Genomic DNA, 19450 nt, shown 5'->3' with positions numbered 1-19450 from the left:
AGAAAGAAAGAGTGAAGGAAGGAAAGAAGGAAAGAAAAAAAGGAAGGAAGGAAGGAAAGAAAGAAAGAAAAAAGAAAGAAAGAAGGAAAGAAAGAAAGAGTGAAGGAAGGAAAGAAGGAAAGAAAAAAAGAAGGAAGGAAGGAACGAAAGAAAGAAAGGAAGGAAGGAACAAGGAAGGAAGGAAGAAGAGAAGAAAGAGAAAGAAAGAAAGAAAGAAAGAAAGAAAGAAAGAAAGAGAAGAAAGAGAAAGAAAGAAAGAAAGAAAGAAAGAAAGAAAGAAAGAAAGAAAGAAAGGAAAATAAAAAGAATTGAATAAAAGCATCCATTTACCCCAATTCCCCTAATGTCCATACCAGCCTACCTCCACTTCACAATCAATCCCACTGAAACCAATCCAGATTCGATGTCTCACAGCTAAATCTCACAGCAAGTCTTACCTACCTGAGGACCTTATCTTCCTCCTCATCTTTTACTATAAACTCTAATTGAACCTCTCCACTTCTCTGTATTTTTGTATTTCTTAAATCATCAAGGATTTTTAAAAGGCTTCAGTAAAACCAGAAATAGGCTGTTCCTCTCTTCTTGGTTCATCTGAGAACAGGAAGCCAAAGACATCTAACAAAATAGCCTTTCATAGACAGCTTTTCATGCAGAAGGTAAAATTACAGGGTAAGAAATTCTAACTTACATCTACTGTGAATCACTTACAGAAATGACTCTTTTTCTTCAAATCCTTGCTATTTAAGTCCATGATAATCATTTGCATTTGAAAAAGCTGACTCTGTTGAGTCATACTTAGAACTACCAACTCTGACTAAACTTGTAACTCAGTCCAGACAAATGAAAACAAAAGCCAAATGGTCCAAAATATGCAAGAGAAAAAAGGAATATTGTTTTTATTCTGCTGATTTGTTTGAGTTTTTTTCCAAATTTACCAACTGGATATAATTTCCCCACTCAAAGCATATGAACTCAGGTACAACAATGCTATAGAATAATTGGATGGCATTGTCCATTTCTTGCAACCCTCCGTTTACCCAACTGGCTTATGCTAGAGCTGACTGGTAATGCTAACCCAGCATGGGAGGCTGACCAGGGGTACAGGGGTCTTCCTACGGCCTGCAGAGCAAAATCCAGGTCAGAAGGCAATAGCTTTGCACCATCAAACATATATACTGTTTGGGACCTGGTCTCCCACTCTCTCTGCCACACTCATGAACCACAATAAACTACGGGAGGCTCAGTGCAAACTCCCTCCTGTTTCTCCCCGTAAATTTTATATGTAGTCAGCTCACTCTTCCCCATGTTACCCCCATCCAAATAATTAATTTTGGGCTCAATAATCGCTAGTTTTGATGTAGCATACCTTTCTTGAATACGGTTTAGAATCTTCCTGCTGGTTGGTCTTATTTCAGTAGATGCCTCCTTTGCTGAAATGAAATCCTTGTAAACAAGGAGTGCAGAAGAAATATCAAAGGAAGAAACTAAAGCTCAAGTTGAAGCTTTGCAACCAGGTCTTGAATCCTAAGAAGCCACTGCTCAGACAGGCTGGTGTTCCACAGCTAACCACAATTATTTGAATCCAAATAATTCATTCATAATTCATGAGGCCATTTTCATTTTACACATTTTAAACCTTTACATCTTTTAGTTGGGGAACTTCTAAACTTACCCAAAGATTGAGAGACTAGTAGAATTAACCATATAATGTGTAATATAGCTGCAGACAGATAATGTATAATAGATAATGTATCTGCCACCCAGCTTAGACAATTATTACCACGCTGCCAATCTCATTTCACCAACCCCCCTTCCTCCATTTTTTTAAGTTGGAATATTTTAAAGTAAATCCTAGAAATCAATATTTCTTAATTAAAAAATAGTAACAACTGCCATGCCATTATCAAGTCGAACAAAATGACCAGTAAGTTTGCATACAAATTCCTCAGCTGTCTCAGTGCCCTCACAAGAGCAAGTAAGTGGTAGAAGCTGGGATTCGAACCCAAGCAGTTGGACTCCAGTGCACTCTAAAATCTGTACTTCATGGAAAGAGAGAATCCAACAAGAGCTCTGCAGGAACTGGCAGAAAAGGGCAAAATAAGCAGAGAAACAGGATGCCAGGAAGCAGCAAGCAGAAAGGTCAGTAACCTCAGCAAAAGAAGGGGATTTCAAGATATTTCCTGTTGGGGAACTGAAGACCTCAAGGAGAGCAAGTCTGAAGGCTGCAGACAAGAACAGGTGGTGGGCCTACCTATCCTGGAGTGGGGAGGAGACCCCTGTAAGGCAATGTGAATGCTGACGGCATCAGGGCTTGGCAGATCCTAAGACTCTGACTCCCACCAGGCAGAACGCAGGAGTGCCTCTCACTGGACTGAGGCACGGCTGCTTGAAAGCTGGCACTAACCCACAGAGGGCCTTGGTTACCATACAAATCAGAAATAGTGTTGTCCAGGATAAGATCCAAAATAGCCTAGAGATTTGGCTGTCTTAAAACACGGACTCAATAATCGCCAGTTTTGATGTAGCACACCTTTCTTGAATATGGTTTAGAATCTTCCCGCTGGTTGATCTTATTTCAATAGATGCCTCCCTTGCTGAAATGAAATCCTTGTAAACAAGGAGTGCAGAAGAAATACCAAAGCCAAGAAACAAAAGCTCACGTTGAAGCTTTGCAACCAGTTCTTGAATCCTAAGAAGCCACTGCCCAGACAGGCTGGTGTTCCACAACTAACCACAAGGTGGCACTGCTTTGAGCCAAGCCCAAGGTCGTGTTAAAAAATGAATGAGATCAACGGTGAAGTTTTACAGTTGCAGAATAGCCAAGTGGCAACCATGAAAAGAAACCCCTTAGACCTCCTGCTACGGGAAACAAAACTGATTGGCTGTGGGTCCCAGCTGCTGCCCGTCTCCATCCACCACTGCCTTTCCCCTCGGGCTGCTCCGGGCATGTGACAAGCACAGCCCTACTGTCCATCTAGGCTGTTCCCTTGGGATAAGGGTGGCTCCCACGGGTGACTTTGGCTTGAGGACTTCCCATCCACCTGATCCTCCTTTTCTTGGACTGTACTGCAGTCTGTGATTTTTTTTTCCTACCCAATTCCCTTCCTTCCTTCTCTCTCTCCTTCACAGTTGTCAGAACTTCATTACAGCCCTATTCAGGAGTGGCCCCGTGATGGTGGAGATGGAAAATCTTACTAATGGACAGCGCGCAAGGGTGCAACTGGTATCTGCAATGGAATGAAAAGTGGCCCGAGATGAGAATATATACAGTGGCCAGGAAACAAGGTCTGGGATAGAGGCCTACGGATGAGCCCAGGAGAGTGGGGCTCTTCAGGGGAGTGTCATTTCCGCCTCCCATGTTAACGTCCCCAGAATGCAATCCTCACAGAAGAGGCATACAACAACCAAGCAGCCTAGAAGATTCGGCCAGTTGATAGCTGGCCAGCCCAGAAGTGGTGTGACAGGCACAGGGATGCAGGGAGGCTGTAGACGACCCATTAGCATGGACTCCCCATTAACCGAGGTCAATGGAGCTGTTGCTGCCTCTGAACGTCCAACCTGCCTGCAACGTTGACCACTGCTGAGCCCTGAAATGGCATTGCTCCTTAAGGAGACCAACGGGCCACGGGATGGCCAGTCGACAAGCAGCAGGCTCCAGATGTATCGCTCCTCTGTTCCGTGAAAATGGATCTGGGCCCTCTAAGTTGTTTCCCTGGGCCAGCGGGCTCTGAAGCTTTGTCAGGAGAGGATGATGGAGAGACATTAGAGGAGGAAGAGGGTTTTGCTTCCTGACCTGTGCAGTGCAGACTGCTCTGCAGGAGTGCTAAGCAGCACCAGCTTCCCAGCATCTCCCTCAGGGAGTTTTGCATCAGAGGCCTCTGGTAGGACATCTCTCTGTGCAGTTTTCCCCAGGACCCCAGAGGGCAGTTTTCTAGCAAGTTCCACCAGCAGAGCACCACAGAGACTTCTCTGCCCTCCACTGAGCCACAGCCTTGCCCTCCCTACTCAATCTGGGTGTCAGCCCCAGGGGTGCCGTGGAGGGCTCTTCTTCTTTTTTTGAAACAGTGTCTTACTCTGTCACCTAGGCTGGAGTGCAGTGGCGTAATCTTGGCTCACTGCAATTTCTACCTCCCAGGTTCAAATGATTCTGCTGCCTCAGCTTCATTACTAGCTGGGACTAAAGACGCCAGCCACTGGCCCAGCTAATTTTTTGTATTTTTAGTAGAGACGGAGTTTCACCATGTTGGCCAGGCTGGTCTCGAACTCCTGATCTCAGGTGATCCGCCCACATCAGCCTCCCAGAGTGCCGGGATTCCAGACGTGAGTCACCACGCCCAGCCAGGGCTCTTCTTTTGAGCTCTCACTCTTAGTCCTAGTGGTGCAGGCTACTCCCGATATCTGCTATTCTCATGTTCAAGTTCTTTTTACTTCCTACTAGCCAGTCCTTCACTACTTCAGTCTGCTGTGATAATCACTCTTCACTATTAACTGTCCTGTTCAAATTGCCGTGTGTTTTCTGCGTCACTCGTCATAGTGATAGATGCCTCTTCCAGGCAAGAGTTTGCCTTTCCTGCCTGCAGGGACTCAGACACCATGACTATCTGGGGGCTATAGAAAGCCTGGTCCATAGGCATGGAATCCCATGGGGCATAGCATCCAATCAGGTGACTCACTTCCCAGTGAAGGAGACGAAAGAGTGAGCCCCTGGTTGTGGAACCACTGTCCGTCCACACCCCGCACCATCCATGGACAGCCAGCCTCACAGAGGGCTTGAACAACCAAGACCCGGCTGGGCTGAAGGGCCAGGATGGAGTGCTGTCTTCAAGGATGCATGTCCCCAGTAGGTTTGGGACCATGTCTGGGATCTGGTGGGTGAAACTGGGAGTGGCCCTGCATTCCATCTTTTCCAGTGATCTGCTGCAGGATTTAAGGAGCATAGCAGCACTGGAAATCCTGGTCCCAAAGAGAGAGGCTCTTGCCAGGGGACGTAAGGTCCCAGTGAGCTACAAACTATGACTGATGCCTGAACTGATCTCTGAACTCCCTTTGTCCGGGCATCAGCAGGAGGAGACAGAGTTACTTTTACACAGTAGGGAATCCACATGACCCATTGAGTGCCTGCTGGTATTCCTGTGGGCCACTGTAAACGTGAATGCATACTTTCAGCAAGCCTGTCTTAAGAAAGCATCACTTTGCTGCAATCTGAGATGCCTCCTGCCCAATCCTCTCTCCCCTCTCTTTTACAGGGGTCAGCCTTGCAGCATGGTCTGAAGGCCATCGCTGCCTTCTCTGGCTCCCTGCCCTTATCTTCCACAGGGTGCCCGATAAGTGTCATGCAAATCTCATTATGTCTGGGCACCTGCTTTTCAGAGGACCTGAATTAACATAAGCCACAAACCATAAGATTAGTGTTTGGGGGAGGTATAAGATTCACAAGGGTCATCTTTATCAACAAGCTCTTTTTACATAAATATAGAATTTTCATTTTGTTTCCTGTTTTTCAGTTATATGCCGTGGGCATCATGGCCTTATCCTTTATAGCACTCGTGTTCTCTCTCTCTCTTTCTCTCATTTTCTGTCTACTGTAAGCTCAATAAGGACAAGATACATGTGTATTTTTTCACCATTGCATGTCTGACTCCTAGCATAATGCTAAATACATACTAGGTGCTCCCAATTATTAAGCCTATTCAAGAGCAGTCGCTCTACAACAAAATTTACTAAGCGTAGTTGCAAAAGTACATTATTGACAGGATACTATTATGATGTACATAAGAGTCCTGGATAATAAATTCATAATTCTAAAATATAATGACCAGCTGTCCAGTGATAGTCTAAGAAGAAGCTCTAATAAGGAGTTGTACCTCAGTTTAGTGCTACATAGGCAGGTTCTGTGGCTTAAGCAGAAATAAATGGCAACGCTATGGAGATTTAAGGAGTCGATGGCTGTCATTGACACAGCTCATGTAAAAGCAAGCCCTGCCTTTTCCATCTTCTCCACCAACCTGTATTAGGGCCACTTTGCCCTCTAACATGGTTTGTAATTCTCAGTTGTTATGATATTATCAGTTCCAGAAGGCCACTGTTAAAGTACTATCTGGGAGGAAAATGAAGCTTTCTGACCTTCCCACATTATTAGTATGAGCACAAAATTTAAGGACACACTCACTCTCAGAGGCAATTCTGCACTGGCACAAACCTGACAATGGAGAATACCTCCTTAAATGCTGCACCCTGGGCACCTCATTAGCCTCTCCCTCATGCTAGCCCTGCTTGGGAGCATGAGAAAGCTGCAGATTCTGGGTCCCAAACCCCAGAGCTTGGTAAATCACACACTTTAAAGTGAGTGTTAATGACAGGCCGGCGTGGTGGCTCTCACCTGTAATCCCAGCAATTTGGGAGGCCAAAGCAGTCAAATCACTTAAGGTCAGGAGATCAAGACCAGCCTGGCCAATATGGTGAAACACCACCTCTACTAAAAATACAACAATTGGCTGGGTGTGGTGGTGCACACCTGTCATCCCAGCTACACAGGAGGCTGAAGCAGCAGGATCACTTGAACCCAGGAGGCGGAGGTTGCAGTGAGCCGAGATTATGCTACTGCACTCCAGCCTGGGTGACGGAGTGAGACTCCATCTCATAAATAAATAAATAAATAAATAAATAAATAGTGTTAATGATATAAAAAAAAAAAAAGAAAATAGCTACTTTACCTCAGATACTTGAAAGAACTTTGATTAAGACAAAGAATGAACATATTCAATCTGCTAAAGGCATTTCTTCAATAAGGGTCTAACTATCAGACTGGAGCCACGGAAGGCAGAGTACGGAACTCTAATACATTTGCATACAACTGAAATTTTGTTTTTGCCTACAAAAGGATATGCATGGAATAAAGGGAATACTTTGGACAGAAAATCAGGACACAGATCAGGCACTGCCAAAAATAAATCACATAAAACTTTTTCTTTGAATTAAGAGAATTTATACAAATTTGACTTCATGAACAAAAGAAACTACACATCAATAATTACCATAAAGGCTTTATTGCTCCAAAGGTATTTGCCACCAAAAATAAGTCATTGTATAATTCTAATTTTAATAATCTTAATTATGACACGATTTAGATTTTTTTCTACCTTTATAATTTTGTTGTTGTTGTTTTTGTTTTTGTTTTTTAGGTTTTGAGATGCAGTCTCACTCTGTAGCCCAGGCTGGACTGCAGTAGCATGATCTCAGCTCACTGCAACCTCTGCCTCCTGGGTTCAAGCGATCCTCCTGCTTCAGCCTCCCAAGTACCTGGGACTACAGGTGTGTGCCACCGCATCTGACTAATTTGTGTTGTTGTTGTTGTTGTTTTTCAGTAGAGACACGGTTTTACCATGTTGGCCAGCCTGGTCTTGAACTCCTGACCTCAAATGACCCGCCTGCCTCAGCCTCCCAAAGTGCTGGAATTACAGGCTTGAGCCACTGCGTCTGGCCTCTACCTTTACAATTAAATAATAAAATCTTCTGGGAGTTCATGATCCCTAGAATTATCATTGATTTAAAATTATTCCATTTTTCAAATACTTTTCTTAGAAATAAAAAGTAAAATCATTAAAATATGTTAATTTCTGTTACTTACACATTTTTAAATCATAGGTTAAAAGACTTTGATTGGGACATAAGAGTGTGTATATTTCAGGAATAGTTTTTCCATAGATATAATTCATAACATTTAAAAATCAGAAAAATGTTTTCCATACCAACTATAAGCTTTTAAAAAGTACAGAAGCATATCCTCAAGATGTGAAGGCACTGGGGCATGGAGGGCACCTTGTTTCCTCAGCTCAGAGCTTAGCTTTTTCCTTAAAAGTCTCCTTCATCCTTTTGACAACAGAAAGGTCCCCTGCTCCCTTGGGCCAGTTGTCATGATCTGTTAAAGAAGTGGAAAGCCTCCTGTCACTTGCCAATCTCATTCGTCCTCTTCATTCTCACCAAATCCTCTTGTTAATTTCCCTGGTTCACACATTTTCTCAGCACCAAAAAATAAATCCTTAGGGCAAACATTTGAGAAAAGACTTCAATTTGAATCTCAGGTCTGCCACGCGTTAGCTTTCCTGAATTTGGGCACATGACTCTTCCTGAGCCTCAGTTTCCTCCTCTATTAAAGGATATAACAATATCTACCTTTTAAAGTTGTGAGGGTTAAACGTGACACCATGTGTGCAGTGCTTAGCACACTGTGGATCATCAAGAAATAGTGTCTCCTTAATAATCACAATTTAAAAATAGTGTCCTTACTTTGTACCAGGCACTGCTACTTGCCTCTCCAGCATCCAGGTCCCCATCTCTTCTTTCCAACAGCTTGTTTCCATTTAAGGATCTAGAAGGTGCCAGGGAAGCTTGGCACCAAGGCATGTGGTCTAAGCTAAGTCAGTCAGTGCACTATAACCTCGCCACAGTTATTGGTTGGAAATGGACATTTGCATAAGCTGATCGAATATAGAGTGGATCTCAGAATTTTGTTAGAAATTCTGGAACAAAGTCACTCCTCCAGCCCTCTCTCTCTCTGTCCATCTGGGTATGAATACACAAGTATCAGCCTTACACACAGAAACAGCAGGCAGCCATCCTGCAATGAGGAGAGCCTGCCTTAAGATACAGCCAACACCATGGAGGCAAAAACAGGAAAAGGGAAAAACTTGTCCTTGATGAGATCAGTGAGCTACTAAGTCAAGTCTTACCTGTTTTTCAGTTATGTGAGCCAGTAAATTCCTTTACTGATTAGACCATTTTGAGTTGTGACTAAAAGCATCCAATTTGACAAAAGACTTTATTTTTTTAATTTTTATTTTTTGAGACAGGGTCTCGCTCTGTCACCCAGGCTGGAGTGCAGTTGTGCGATCATGGCTCACTGCAACCTCGACTTCCTGGGCTCCAGTGATCCTCCCACCTAAGCCTCCCAAGTAGTTGGGACTACAGGCACATGCCACCACGCCAGGCTAATTTTTTAAATGTTTTGTTGAGATGTAGTTTCGCCAGGTTGCCCAGGCTGGTCTCAAACTCCTGGGATCAAGCAATTGGCCCACCTTGGCCTCCCAAAGTGCTGAGAGTACAGGTGTGAGTCATGGTGCCCAGCCCCTGACATAGGGCTTTAAATGTGCATTATCTAATGCCGGGCACAGCGGCTCATGCCTGTAATCCCAGCACTTTGGGAGGCCAAGGCAGGCGGATTACCTGAGGTCAGGAGTTCGAGACTAGCCTGGCCAACATGGTGAAACTCCATCTCTACTAAAACTACAAAAAAATTAGTGAGGCGTGGTGTCAGGCACCTGTAATCCCAGCTACTCTGGATCCTGAGGCAAGAGAATCGCTTGAACCCAGGAGGCAGAGATTGCAGTGAGCCGAAATGATGCCACTGCACTCCAGCCTGGGCAACAAGAGTGAGACTCTGTCTCAAAAAAAAAAAAAAAAAAAAAAAAAAAAAAAAGAAAAGAAAAAGTCCCTTATTTAATTTAATCCTCCCAACAGCTCTATGAAATAAATACTGTATGTGTCCCTGCATATAGGAACAAAATAGAGGCTTATAGAAATTAACTTTCTCACAATCATACAGCTAATAAGGGTAGAGCCAAGCTTCCATCTTAGGCATTCTCACTTTGGAGCTGCCAGTCTTAAAAGAAAACACCATAATGAAAGGCGGAATACTCTCATTATTCGGGGGGCAGTATATTCTTAAAAGACAGATGTACCCGCTTTCCTCAAAAACTTAAAAAATATTTTTAATGATAAAAAGTGTTAGAATTACAAAAGAAAATCATTTCACTGAAGGCCTAAGGAAGAAGCTCTTTGAAATTTCTTTCCCTTCTAAAGGTAAAACAGTGCAACCTACGATAAGAAATAGTGACTGAATTCTACTGTGAGAGAAGTGGAAAGATTCTCTCCACCCTCACTACTTGGAATTTTTTTCAGAAAACAATATGGCAAAACCATGTAGGTATTTCTTCTTTCCAACCAAGACCCTTAAAACCACAGTATCTTATGGACATCACCACACTGATGTTATTAGTAATGAAATATATGTGGGAGGGGAAAAATAATAGGTAAAATTAAAGTTCTATACTGTGATATTGTGAAACATACATTTGGTCTTCAACCCCATCTCCTGCATACAACTCCTAATATCCTAGACTCTCCAAAGTGATGTGTTCTTGTATGTTAATGATTGACTGATGGCTGGCAGCCCCTAGTTAGCTTCAGTACAGGGGCTGGTCACCAGACAGACCAAGGCATGATTACAGGGTTGGGACCTTCAGCCCATACCCACCCCACAACCTCTGGGGAGGTAAGAGGGGCTGAAGGTTAAGTTGATCACCAGTGGCTGATGGTCTAATCAACCATGCCTATGTAATGAAGCCTCCATAAAAACCCAAAAGGACTGGGTTCAAGAGCTTCCAGATAGCTGAACACATGAAGGTTCCTGGCAGGTGGTGGGGCCAAAAAGGACACAGAAGCTATGTGCCCCTTCTCACATGCCTTGCCCTGTGCACCTCTTCAGCTGTATCTCCTGTAATATCCTTTATCATAAACCAGTAAATCAAAGTGTTTTCCTGAGTTGTGTGAGCTGCTCTAGCAAATTACTCTAACCCAAAGAGGGGGTCATGGGAACCCCAACTTGAAGCTAGTCAGTCAGAAGTTTTGGAGGCCCAGACTTGTGACGGTGTCCAAAGCAGGGGGCATCTTGTGGGACTGAGCCCTCAGCCTGTGGGATCTGACCCTATCTCCAGTGTCAGAACTGAATGAGAGGATGCCCAGCTGGGGTCTGCTGCAGAACTGCTTGCTTGGTTGGTGTGTGGGGGAAGTAACTCCAAACAACTGGTCACAGAAGTCTTCTGTGCTAATGGTTGTTGCATCGTGAGAGCAGAGGAAAACCAGTTTGAGTTTTTGCTCACCTCTCAGATATACTAATCATTTGTTAATGCAAAAAAGGCCTTAAGCCATGATCAGACTGTCAGCACCTGAAAGAGTATGTAGACCCTGGGTCCTTGATATGAAATTCAAATTCACCTGGGTTACATCAACCACATGTTAATTTGCTAGTAGCCACTTAATTATCTGTAGCAACAGAAATTCAATACATTTGCATTTTATATCCTTTACTACATTTTTGGAGTGATTTAGAGTTATTAGCTTAGATAAACCTTTTAACTTCTGTGGATTTGTTTTGTTGTTTATAAAACTAGGATACTGGACTTTGTGATCTTTTAGGACCCTTCAAACCACAAAGTTCTGTTATCTAGTCATGAGATACACACACACACACGCACATATACACACACACACACACACACACACACATAAAGGCATTTGCATGTAATATCAATATTTGATTTAAACTTATAAAACTTCTGGTTTTTTTTCTTAAGACAGAGTCTTGCTTTGTCTCCCAAGCTGGAGTGCAGTGGCATGATCTTGGCTCACTGCAATCTCCGCCTCCTGGGTTTAAGCGATTCTCCTGCCTCAGCCTCCCAAGTAGCTGAGACTACAGGTGCCTGCCACCACACCTAACTGTTATATATATGTATATATTATATATATATATATATATATTTTTTTTTTGAGACAGAGTCTCACCCTGTCGCCCAGGCTGGAGTGCAGTGGCACCATCTGGGCTCACTGCAACCTCCACCTCCCGGGTTCACACCATTCTCCTGCCTCAGCCTCCCAAGTAGCTGGGACTACAGGCACCCGCCACCAAGCATGGCTAATTTTTTTGTATTTTTTAGTAGAGACGGGGTTTCACTGTGTTAGCCAGGCTGGTCTCTACCTCCTGACCTCAAGTGATCCACCCGCCTCAGCCTCCCAAAGTGCTGGGATTAAAGGCATGAGCCACCATACCCGGCCAAATTTCTGTTTTTGTACATCAAAAATGATGAATACAGAAATTTCATATGCCTTCATTCAATATGTATCTCAAAGAGAGCACAAAATAGCACCATAGCAGCCCACCCCACCTAGCAGGCCTGACTGTTCTGCTCAGATATGTAAGCCATTTACTGGAGGAATAAAATGGAATTAAATCTTTAAAACTATAGCACGCTCTTGCCTCTTTTCTGTCTCCTCTTTAGAAACATATACTCATACTGAGAATATTTTTCAGGGTTCAAATTCCACCAACCTATGCATGCACAAAAAGCTAAGTTCTATAATAAAGATAGATATTTTCTGTGACTAGGAATATTTCATTAAAAAAATCACATCATGAATATAAACATTTTGTACATTTTGATGTTCTATAAGAAAGCACCCTCATCTCTTAAGTAACTACTTATAATAAATTTTAAACCCCTGAAAATGACACAGCATAAAGCTGGTGACTGCTCATTCCTCGGCTGCTCACCTGGTACCTCATACAAGTAAGTATAGAGACACTGGCCCCCATCCACATCCACCGACTGTCCAGTGATGAAGGAAGCTGCAGGAGACAGTAGGAAGCAGACCACAGAGGAGACCTGGAAACAGAAACACACACACACGTGCATAGGTAAAAGCAAATACTCCCCATTTCTAACCGCCTCACATTCCCTAGTAAAGACATCTCAAAGCACATGATTGTAACATGATTGTAACATGTGGTGCATGTGCACCACAACCTCACAGTACATAGACAACTTCCTTTTCCTACAACTTCCGTTTCCCCCTGAGCATCACCGAAATCAGGTAGGTGACTAGCGTAAAGGTGGCAAGGTATGAGGGATCCTTAGGCGGTGTCAAGCAAGCTACATGACATCAAGAAGCCATAAGTGAACTCAGTGCTTCAGCTCTGCTCTTTCCCATTTCAAACAATTCACTTCCTTCCATGCCTTTCATTGTCCTCCACAACCCCATTTTCCATCACTACCTCGTGCCTTTCATATTTTGGTCCCTGAAATAGTCAATGTGTCTGATTAGCAATAAACTAGCATTCTGGTTTGTTCAGTCTGTGGTCTTGTCAGGCCAAAAGCCCAGCAACACACATTCAAAGGAGCTCTCTACAAGAGGAACTTCAAAAATTTAGCCAGGCACAGTGGCAGGCACCTGTGGTCCCAGCTCCTTCGGAGGCTGACGTGGGAGGATTGCTTGGGCCTAGGAGGTTGCAGTGAGCCGAGACTGCACCACTACAATCCAGCTTGGGTGACAGAGTGAGACTCCATTTCAAAAAAAAAAAAAAATAAACTAAAGGCACTTCAGACTCCCACTGTACTCCTTAAAAATTCAACTAGGGAACTGATGAGTTCAGCAACATCTACGACCAACCCAAACAGAAGGAAGTTATTTCACTGACTTGTAAAGGAGTTCTCACTTGAGGCTGTGGGAAGAAGCAGAGTTTCTCCAAGGGTGATGATCCAAAACACCTGCATTAGAATCACTAGGGATGCTTACTGAGACTCCAGATTCCTAGATCCTTCCAGGATCATCGCAATTGTAAGCTCTGGGGTTGGGGTCCCAGATTCTGCAGTTTAAAAGGCCCCCAGGCAGGGCCAGGACTAGGATGAGGCAAATAAGGTGTCGAGGGTGCAAGATTTAAGGAGGTATTCACTCTCAGGTTTGCACAAGTGCAAAATCTTCCCTGAGAGGGAGTGGGTTCTTAAATTTTGTGTCCATACCTTGCTTGCCTCATCCCAGTCCTGGTCCTATATTCACAAGGCTATACCTCCTTAAGACTCTAAGAGCTTGGAGAGCAGCCAAGCCTTCTCTCCATCCTTGTATTCCCAGCAGCTAGTACGGTGCTGCACTATCTAAAACGAGGCCACTAGCCATAGTCGCCTACTCAAACACTTTCAATATGACTGGTCCAAACTGAGACGTGCCATAAGTATAGAACACACACTGGATTTTGAAGACTGAGTATGGGAAAAATAATGTAAAATATCTCATTAATCCTGGATGCTCCAAGGGGTGAAGAAAATAATCTCAATTTTCCATGTTGATTACATGTTGAAATGACAATGTTTTGGATGTATTAGGCTAAGTCAAATATATTATTAAAATTAATTTCACCTCTTTTTACTTTATGTAGCTCCTAGAAAGTTTAAAATTACAAATGTGACTATTAGTATATTTCTATTGGACAGGGCTGGTATAGAAATCACTATTTAAAAGGTCCCACATTGCTGTGAAAAGGCAGATTGTACTGAGACATGGTAACAAGCAACAGAGCTTGTTTTAACCCTGTTTGATCCAGTAGTGACAACTCAGCCAATGAACATGTTTGTTAAAGTCAGCCCATCAAAAAGAGACTTGCTCCAATGAGCTCCTTTCTGAAATGCCATCCAGACAACCATCCCACCCAAGTAATCACAACCTCTAACAATCTGTAAACCACACTCCCTCAAAAACACAAAAAACCGGCCAGGCGCGGTGGCTCACACCTGTAATCCCAGCACTTCGGGAGGCCAAGGCAGGTGGATCACCTGAGGCCAGGAATTCGAACCAGCCTGGCCAACTTAGTGAAACCCTGTCTCTACCAAAAATACAAAAATTAGCTGGGCATGCTGGTGCATGACTGTTAATCCCAGCTACTCAGGAGGCTGAGGCAGGAGAATCGTTTGAACCAAAAAAAAAAAGAAAAAAAAGGTATTTGTATGTAGCTATTTTAAAGTAAAGTTATATGTGTTAACATGTACTCCTTTATTACTATTTTTAAATGAATAATATTTCTTAAATTTTGGTTTTAATTTCTAATACAGCAAATATAGATAATGTAAACCACATAAACTATATATATATTTTTTTAATTATAAGTTTTAGGGTACATGTGCACAATGTGCAGGTTTGTTACGTATGTATCCATGTGCCATGTTGTTTTGCTGCACCCATTAACTCGTCATTTACCATTAGGTATATCTCCTAATGCTGTCCCTTCCCCCCTCCCCCCATCCCCCAACAGTCCCCGGAGTGTGATGTTCCCCTTCCTGTGTCCATGTGTTCTCATTGTTCAATTCCCACCTGTGAGTGAGAACATGTGGTGTTTGGTTTTTTGTCCTTGCGATAGTTTACTGAGAATGATGATTTCCAGTTTCATCCATGTCCCTACAAAGGACATGAACTCATCATTTTTTATAGGTGCATAGTATTCCATGCTGTATATGTGCCACATTTTCTTAATCCAGTCTATCGTTGTTGGACATTTGGGTTGGTTCCAAGTCTTTGCTACTGTGAATAGTGCCACAATAAACATACGTGTGCATATGTCTTTATAGCAGCATGATTTATAGTCCTTTGGCTATATACCCAGTAATGGGATGGCTGGGTCAAATAGTATTTCTAGTTCTAGATCCCTGAGGAATCGCCACACTGACTTCCACAATGGTTGAACTAGTTTACAGTCCTACCAACAGTGTAAAAGTGTTCCTATTTCTCCACATCCTCTCCAGCATCTGTTGTTTCCTGACTTTTTAATGATGGCCATTCTAACTGGTGTGAGATGGTATCTCATTGTGGTTTTGATTTGCATTTCTCTGATGGCCAGTGATGATGAGCATTTTTTCATGTGTTTTTTGGCTGCATAAATGTCTTCTTTTGAGAAGTGTCTGTTCATGTCCTTTGCCCACTTTTTGATGGGGTTGTTCGTTTTTTTCTTGTAAATTTGTTTCAGTTCATTGTAGATTGTGGATATTAGCCCTTTGTCAGATGAGTAGGTTGCGAAAATTTTCTCCCATTCTGTAGGTTGCCTGTTCACTCTGATGGTAGTTTCTTTTGCTGTGCAGAAGCTCTTTAGTTTAATTAGATCCCATTTGTCAATTTTGGCTTTTGTTGCCAGTGCTTTTGGTGTTTTAGACATGAAGTCCTTGCCCATGCCTATGTCCTGAATGGTATTGCCTAGGTTTTCTTCAAGGGTTTTTATGGTTTTAGGTCTAACATGTAAGTCTTTAATCCATCTTGAATTAATTTTTGTATAAGGTGTAAGGAAGGGATCCAGTTTCAGCTTTCTACATATGGCTAGCCAGTTTTCCCAGCACCATTTAATTAAATAGGGAATCCTTTCCCCATTGCTTGTTTTTGTCAGGTTTGTCAAAGATCAGATAGTTGTAGCTATGCGGCGTCATTTCTGAGGGCTCTGTTCTGTTCCATTGATCTATGTCTCTGTTGTGGTACCAGTACCATGCTGTTTTGGTTACTGTAGCCTTATAGTATAGTTTGAAGTCAGGTAGCATGATGCCTCCAGCTTTGTTCTTTTGGCTTAGGATTGACTTGGCAATGCGGGCTCTTTTTTGGTTCCATATGAACTTTAAAGTAGCTTTTTCCAATTCTGTGAAGAAAGTCATTGGTAGCTTGATGGAGATGGCATTGAATCTATGAATTACCTTGGGCAGTATGACCATTTTCACGATATTGATTCTTCCAACCCATGAGCATGGAATGTTCTTCCATTTGTTTGTATCTTCTTTTATTTCATTGAGCAGTGGTTTGTAGTTCTCCTTGAAGAGGTCCTTCACATCCCTTGTAAGTTGGATTCCTAGGTATTTGATTCTCTTTGAAGCAATTGTGAATGGGAGTTCACTCATGATTTGGCTCTCTGTTTGTCTGTGATTGGTGTACAAGAATGCTTGTGATTTTTGTACATTGATTTTGTATCCTGAGACTTTGCTGAAGTTGCTAATCAGCTTAAGGAGATTTTGGGCTGAGACAATGGGGTTTTCTAGATATACAATCATGTCATCTGCAAACAGGGACAATTTGACTTCCTCTTTTCCTAATTGAATACCCTTTATTTCCTTCTCCTGCCTGATTGCTCTGGCCAGAACTTCCAGCACTATGTTGAATAGGAGCGGTGAGAGAGGGCATCCCTGTCTTGTGCCAGTTTTCAGAGGGAATGCTTCCAGTTTTTGCCCATTCAGTATGATATTGGCTGTGGGTTTGTCATAGATAGCTCTTATTATTTTGAGATACGTCCCATCAATACCTAATTTATTGAGAGTTTTTAGCATGAAGGTTGTTGAATTTTGTCAAAGGCCTTTTCTGCATCTATTGAGATAATCATGTGGTTTTTGTCTTTGGTTCTGTTTATATGCTGGATTACATTTATTGATTTGCGTATGTTGAACCAGCCTTGCATCCCAGGGATGAAGCCCACTTGATCATGGTGGATAAGCTTTTTGATGTGCTGCTGGATTCGGTTTGCCAGTATTTTATTGAGGATTTTTGCATCAATGTTCATCAAGGATATTGGTCTGAAATTCTCTTTTTTGGTTATGTCTCTGCCAGGTTTTGGTATCAGGATGATGCTGGCTTCATAAAATGTGTTAGGGAGGATTCCCTCTTTTTCTATTGATTGGAATAGTTTCAGAAGGAATGGTACCAGTTCCTCCTTGTACCTCTGGTAGAATTCAGCTGTGAATCCATCAGGTCCTGGACTCTTTTTGGTTGGTAAGCTATTGATTATTGCCACAATTTCAGAACCTGTTATTGGTCTATTCAGAGATTCGACTTCTTCCTGGTTTAGTCTTGGGAGGGTGTATTTGTCGAGGAATTTATCCATTTCTTCTAGATTTTCTAGTTTATTTGCGTAGAGGTGTTTGTAGTATTCTCTGATGGTAGATTGTATTTCTGTGGGATCGGTGGTGATATCCCCTTTTTCATTTTTTATTGCGTCTATTTGAGTCTTCTCTCTTTTCTTCTGTATTAGTCTTGCTAGCAGTCTATCAATTTTGTTGATCTTTTCAAAAAACCAGCTCCTGGATTCATTAATTGTTTGAAGGGTTTTTTGTGTCTCTATTTCCTTCAGTTCTGCTCTGATTTTAGTTATTTCTTGCCTTCTGCTAGCTTTTGAATGTGTTTGCTCTTGCTTTTCTAGTTCTTTTAATTGTGATGTTAGGGTGTCAATTTTGGATCTTTCCTGCTTTCTCTTGTGGGCATTTAGTGCTATAAATTTCCCTCTACACACTGCTTTGAATGTGTCCCAGAGATTCTGGTATGTTGTGTCTTTGTTCTCGTTGGTTTCAAAGAACATCTTTATTTCTGCCTTCATTTCGTTATGCACCCAATAGTCATTCAGGAGCAGGTTGTTCAGTTTCCATGTAGTTGAGCGGTTTTGAGTGAGTTTCTTAATCCTGAGTTCTAGTTTGATTGCACTGTGGTCTGAGAGACAGTTTGTTATAATTTCTGTTCTTTTACATTTGCTGAGGAGAGCTTTACTTGCAACTATGTGGTCAATTTTGGAATAGGTGTGGTGTGGTGCTGAAAAAAATGTATATTCTGTTGATTTGGGGTGGAGAGTTCTGTAGATGTCTATTAGGTCCGCTTGGTGCAGAGCTGGGTTCAATTCCCGGGTATCCTTGTTAACTTTCTGTGTCATTGATCTGTCTAATGTTGACAGTGGGGTGTTAAAATCTCCCATTATGATTGTGTGGGCGTCTAATCTCTTTGTAAGTCACTGAGGACTTGCTTTATGAATCTACGTGCTCCTGTATTGGGTACATATATATTTAGGATAGTTAGCTCTTCTTGTTGAATTGATCCCTTTACCATTATGTAATGGCCTTCTTTGTCTCTTTTGATCTTTGTTGGTTTAAAGTCTATTTTATTAGAGACTAGAATTGCAACCCCTGCCTTTCTTTGTTTTCCGTTTGCTTGGTAGATCTTCCTCCATCCCTTTATGTTAAGTCTATGTGTGTCTCTGCACGTGAGATGGGTTTCCTGAATACAGCACACTGATGGGTCTTGACTCCTTATCCAGTTTGCCAGTCTGTGTCTTTTAATTGGAGCATTTAGCCCATTTACATTTAAAGTTAATATTGTTATGTGTGAATTTGGTCCTGTCATTATGATGTTAGCTGGTTATTTTGGTGGTTAGTTGATGCAGTTTCTTCCTAGCCTCGATGGTCTTTATAATTTGGCATGTTTTTGCAGTGGCTGGTACCAGTTGTTCCTTTCCATGTTTAGTGCTTCCTTCAGGAGCTCTTGTAGGGCAGGCCTGGTGGTGACAAAATCACTCAGCATTTGCTTGTCTGCAAAGTATTTTATTTCTCCTTCACTTATGAAGCTTAGTTTGGCTGGATATGAAATTCTGGGTTGAAAATTCTTTTCTTTAAGAATGTTGAATATTGGCCCCCACTCTCTTCTGGCTTGTAGAGTTTCTGCTGAGAGATCAGCTGTTAGTCTGATGGGCTTCCCTTTGTGGGTAACCCAACCTTTCTCTCTGGCTGCCCTTAACATTTTTTCCTTCATTTCAACTTTGGTGAATCTGACAATTATGTGTCTTGGAGTTGCTCTTCTCGAGGAGTATCTTTGTGGCAGTCTCTGTATTTCCTGAATCTGAATGTTGGCCTGCCTTGCTAGATTGGGGAAGTGCTCCTGGATAATATCTTGCAGAGTGTTTTCCAACTTGGTTCCATTCTCCCCATCACTTTCAGGTACACCAATCAGACGTAGGTTTGGTCTTTTCACATAGTCCCATATTTCTTGGAGAGTTTGTTCATTTCTT

General features: G+C 42.4%; 2 protein-coding genes across 2 annotated transcripts in view; both read right to left on the bottom strand.

Annotated features, from left to right (window-relative positions):
• Positions 1-7780, bottom strand: part of MREG (melanoregulin) — a 98128-nt gene extending 90348 nt beyond the window's left edge. Inside the window, exon 1 of the mRNA XM_058438591.1 lies at positions 7749-7780. Coding sequence (XP_058294574.1) covers positions 7749-7780 — 32 coding nt within the window. The remainder of the gene's footprint in view (positions 1-7748) is intronic.
• Positions 6868-19450, bottom strand: part of PECR (peroxisomal trans-2-enoyl-CoA reductase) — a 55517-nt gene continuing 42934 nt past the window's right edge. Inside the window, exons 7-8 of the mRNA XM_032754586.2 lie at positions 12386-12497; positions 6868-7918 (exon numbers count right to left, since the gene is read on the bottom strand). Coding sequence (XP_032610477.1) covers positions 7833-7918; positions 12386-12497 — 198 coding nt within the window. The 3' untranslated portion in view covers positions 6868-7832. The remainder of the gene's footprint in view (positions 7919-12385; positions 12498-19450) is intronic.

Source organism: Hylobates moloch, unplaced genomic scaffold, assembly GCF_009828535.3.
Source record: "Hylobates moloch isolate HMO894 unplaced genomic scaffold, HMol_V3 SCAFFOLD_1, whole genome shotgun sequence".
NCBI lineage: Eukaryota > Metazoa > Chordata > Mammalia > Primates > Hylobatidae > Hylobates > Hylobates moloch.
The sequence above is the reverse complement of the archived record's forward strand: the minus strand, read 5'-3'. Positions and strand labels throughout refer to the sequence as shown.